At 43.4% G+C, this 4197-nt stretch overlaps 1 protein-coding gene across 1 annotated transcript in view; it reads left to right on the forward strand.

The window, feature by feature from the left end:
• Positions 1-593, forward strand: part of HAX1 (HCLS1 associated protein X-1) — a 3139-nt gene extending 2546 nt beyond the window's left edge. The window contains exons 6-7 of the mRNA XM_030887870.2: positions 114-204; positions 341-593. Coding sequence (XP_030743730.1) covers positions 114-204; positions 341-420 — 171 coding nt within the window. The 3' untranslated portion in view covers positions 421-593. The remainder of the gene's footprint in view (positions 1-113; positions 205-340) is intronic.
• The last annotated feature ends 3604 nt before the right edge of the window (positions 594-4197 follow it).

Below are 4197 nucleotides of genomic sequence, written 5' to 3' on the forward strand. Positions count from 1 at the left end.
GTGTGTGTGTGTGTGTGTGTGTGTGTGTGCATGCACGTGTGTGCACTAGAAACATCTGTGTAAAAAAACCACTGGATTTACCTTTAGTGAGTGGTGGGGACTTCTCCTCACAGACAGTGGAGGAACACCGGACTGTGGTGGACAGTGAAGGCCGGAAAGAGACCACAGTAACTCGCCAAGAAGCAGACGGGAGTCCTAGACATGGTGAGTCGAGAGTGTGAATGGAAGGAATCCTTTTCTTAACTTCAGCATGGGGAAATCCTTTTTCTCTTGACTTTTATTGTTACCCCTCACCTTTGTTTCTGCCAATTCTATATATGTGCATGACTTTCTTCCCTAGATCAAGAGTCACCGAGACCGCCAGCCCTGGATGATACCTCTTCCATCCTGGATTTATTCTTAGGACGTTGGTTCCGGTAGACTTGTTAGCCCTCAGAGACCTTCCCATCCTTCTCATCTCCTACCTAGTACCCACCGCCAGTGGTGGGCTTAGCTGCTTCCGCCACCCGAGGGGCGTAGGTTTGTGGAGTCGTGAATTGAGGGTATGTCAGTCTGTCACCTGAGCTGGCGAATAAAACCTTTATTTATGCTAATTCCTCAGTCCTAGTGATGTCAAGGCTGTCTCACTTTCTAGCTCCAATCCAGGCCCCCCAGGTTATCATGTAGCACAGTCTTCACCCTCTTTTTTAATTTCTTGTGCCACTTCCAAAACCTGGTTTTGTAAGAGTTGGGTATCAGCGAGAAGTGATTTTCCTTACCGAGGAGGGAACTAGGACTGATTCCCAGGTCCGTTCCAGAAGAGCGTGATACGTCAGATTTCAGAATGGGAGAGGAGGAACGCAGAAGTGTTTTCCGAAGTGCGGACTCAGTGTGACTGGATAGCTCATAAGATAACTTGAGGGAGTATTTAAGCAAATGTCCTTTGCCTTACTGGCTGTTTTTACTTTAATGTTTTGGAAAGCACAACTAGTGTAATCTTTAGCCTTTCCCTTTGTTTGATCAACAGACATTAAATTAAAATTTATTTTTTTCTCATTAGCAAGAGTTTGAGTACTGTGGTTAAAGATGGAAGGTGTGTTTTTTTGTTGTTGTTTTTTAAATCACTATTGGGGGCTCACACAACTCTTATCACAATCCATACATACATCCACACTGTCAAGCACATTTGTACATTTGTTGCCCTCATCGTTCTCAAAACATTTTTTCTTTTTTTTTTTAAATCATTTTATTAGGGGCTCATACAACTCTTATCACAATCCATACATACATCAATTGTGTAAAACGCCTTTGTACATTCATTGACCTCATCATTCTCAACACATTTCCTCTCGACTTAAGCCCCTAGCATTAAGTCCTCATTTTTCCCCTCCCTCCCCGCTCCCCCCAAAGATGGAAGTTTTACCAACATATTTACCTGCTTTCCGTTTGAAAGCCTCGTTAGCATGGCAAGGGCCTTTTTAAAATGGCCTATCACAGGAGCAAAGAGAAGAGGAGCTTAATAACTATGACGGTTTGTCTTTTGACTTGATTACAGCTTTGGTGAAAAGAGTTGTTAGTCAAATTTATCTCCTCCTTTATGGCTAGTGCCCTTTGTGTCTTAGAAATCCCCCTAACTCAAGGTTAAAAGGTTATTTGCTGTTATTCTCTAAGTTTTACAGTTTTGCCTTTTGCATTTAAATGTTCATACCAATTGGAGTTTATCTTTGTTATATGCTATGAATCAAGGAGCCAATTTTATTTTTTCCCACATCTAACATTGCAAACCCATTGCCATCGAGTCACTTTTTGGCTCACAGAGACCCTAGGACAGGGCAGACTGCCTCTGGGTTTCTGAGACCGACAGCCTTAGCTTTCACCTTCAGAGTGGCGGATAGTTTTTAACCCCTGACCTTGTAGTTCACAGCTCCGCATGTAACCCGCTGCACCACCAAGGCTCAGTCGGACACTATATGTCCACTATATGGACACTATAGAATATATGTGCCCATGAGACCAGTCTTTATGTTCTCTGCTGTTAACTATTTGCCTTTGTGCTGATGGGTCTTTTTTTAATGCTATAGCTTTGTTTAGTAGAACATATGTTGACACTTTATTATTTTCTAACTCTTATATAGGAATACAATTTATTCCCCCCCTCCCCTGTCAGCTTAAGTGTTCCATTATAAATAGGAATGTAGCTAAAGATCACCAGCCATCTGAAGAGAGCTGGAACATGAGTGAAGGAGATGCATACAAATAAAAGAAGCCATTTGAAATAGATGAGATGAAAGCTCAACCACAACATTTTAAGGATCTTTGGAAGTAGGGTATTGGTTATTGAATCTATGAAATCGGAACATGATGCTATAAAAGAGAAACCGTAGAAAAGCGCATTTGGGGAAATTCAAGAAAAAAGCAGAAATGAAAAACTATGAAACATTGACAAGATAAAGTTGAAGAAATAGTCCCCAAAAAGTAGACCACAAGGAAACGGGAGAGAAGTAGATGCTAGAAATCAAACCAGCCGTCCTCAAACTATGGCCCGCGGCCCACATGCGGCCCGCCGAGGACATTTATCCGGCCTGCCAGGTGTTTTTGCCCCGTTTTGTTTTTTACTTCAAAATAAGATATGTGCAGTGTGCATAGGAATTTGTTCAAACTATAGTCCGGCCTTCCAACAGGTCTGAGGGACAGTGAAGTGGCCCCCTGTTTAAAAGTTTGAGGACCCCTGAATGAAACAGTTGAAGAAGATACTCCAGAAACGAGGCTAGTGAGTACTACCTTGAAGCCATCGTGTACTGGGCACTGAGCTTGAGCATAAACGCATCAGAACACCTGGGGAGACAGTGGAGCAATACTTCCAAAGTACTGTAGGAAAATAAGATACAGTGCATTCTTCAGAACAGGGTTTCCCCCAGTAAGCGATACCACCCTCTAGGAGGCACTGGACCTGTGCGACTGGACAACAACGCTGACCCACAGCAACCGCTGTTTCTGAGCCTAACTGGAGTAGAAAGCAGTCTGTCTGCCAAGGAGCTGCTACTACATTCAAACTGCCCACCTCGGATTGCAGCCCAACGCCTAACAACTACACCAGAACGATACAGGAGATCTGTAAAAACATAACCTACTCTTTATCCTGGCTCATGAGCTCTGTTAATACATTATTTAATTGCCCAGGTGGTGCCAAGTAATTTTTTTTCTGAAGAAGGTGCTCATGGGAACCCACGCTCTGGAATAAGGCATCATACAGTAATGAGTGGGGAAAAAATTAAATATTGGGCAAAAACACCAAATATGAAATACACGCATAATTTCTGGCTTTGGCAGTATGAAGAAGTCTGGGTCCTTGCAAGAAGATAAATATGAAAATAAACAGTTGTCCCAAACAACTAATACCGGTCTCTGGAAATTAACCAAGACTGAAACAATGTTTCTTTCTGAAAGCTGTCACGGCAAAAGCAGTGTGAACTTGGGACTCTTACCTGGGAATGTGCCCATCCAGCTCCGCCAGTCATTGCAGCTGTAGTCATACCAGATCTTTGCTGCCACAGAGAGAGAACGTGGAGGTGGGTGCTATAGGCAAAAACGTACACCTTCCTCGAAGTTGCATGAACTTGATAAGTAATACATTGGTAAGACCTGCAGCTGGCCTGCTTGGGTGAGTTGTGGGCTAGTCAGATATTTAACCAGGACTTCCTGGACAATAGGCTCCAGCTATCTCCTCACACAGCCTGTTTGGGAGATTATGTACATACCCATGAACACCCGAAAGTGGAGAAAGACAAAACTTGAGAACAACTTTCAATGCGCTTCTGAATGTCCAACACCTCCCAGCTGAGGGTGTGAGCTGTAGACTCACTGCCAGAGAGTTGGTTCCAACTCAGAGCCACCCTGTAGGGCGGAGTTGCCATCATGGTGACGACAGGAGTAGAAAGCCCCATCTTTCTCTTGCCGAGTGGCTGGTGGTTTCAAACTGCTGACTTTATGGTTAGGAGTCCAACGCATAACCACCATGCAACCAGGGCTCAGAAATGGATAGGCCTGAAATACTGAAATGGGCTGATCACCAAATTAGATAAAATTGAAAACAGACACTTAACAGCTGCACAATATAGGGAAGACAGATTCCACAGTATGTAAAGAGTTAAACACTACCGCTAGAAACAACAATCCTTTGGGGGCAGGACTAGAATTGCCAGTCTTTTTTTTTTTTTT

The sequence above is a fragment of the Echinops telfairi genome, unplaced genomic scaffold (genome assembly GCF_000313985.2).
Source record: "Echinops telfairi isolate 266 unplaced genomic scaffold, ASM31398v2 ScPeMD7_7425;HRSCAF=8463, whole genome shotgun sequence".
NCBI lineage: Eukaryota > Metazoa > Chordata > Mammalia > Afrosoricida > Tenrecidae > Echinops > Echinops telfairi.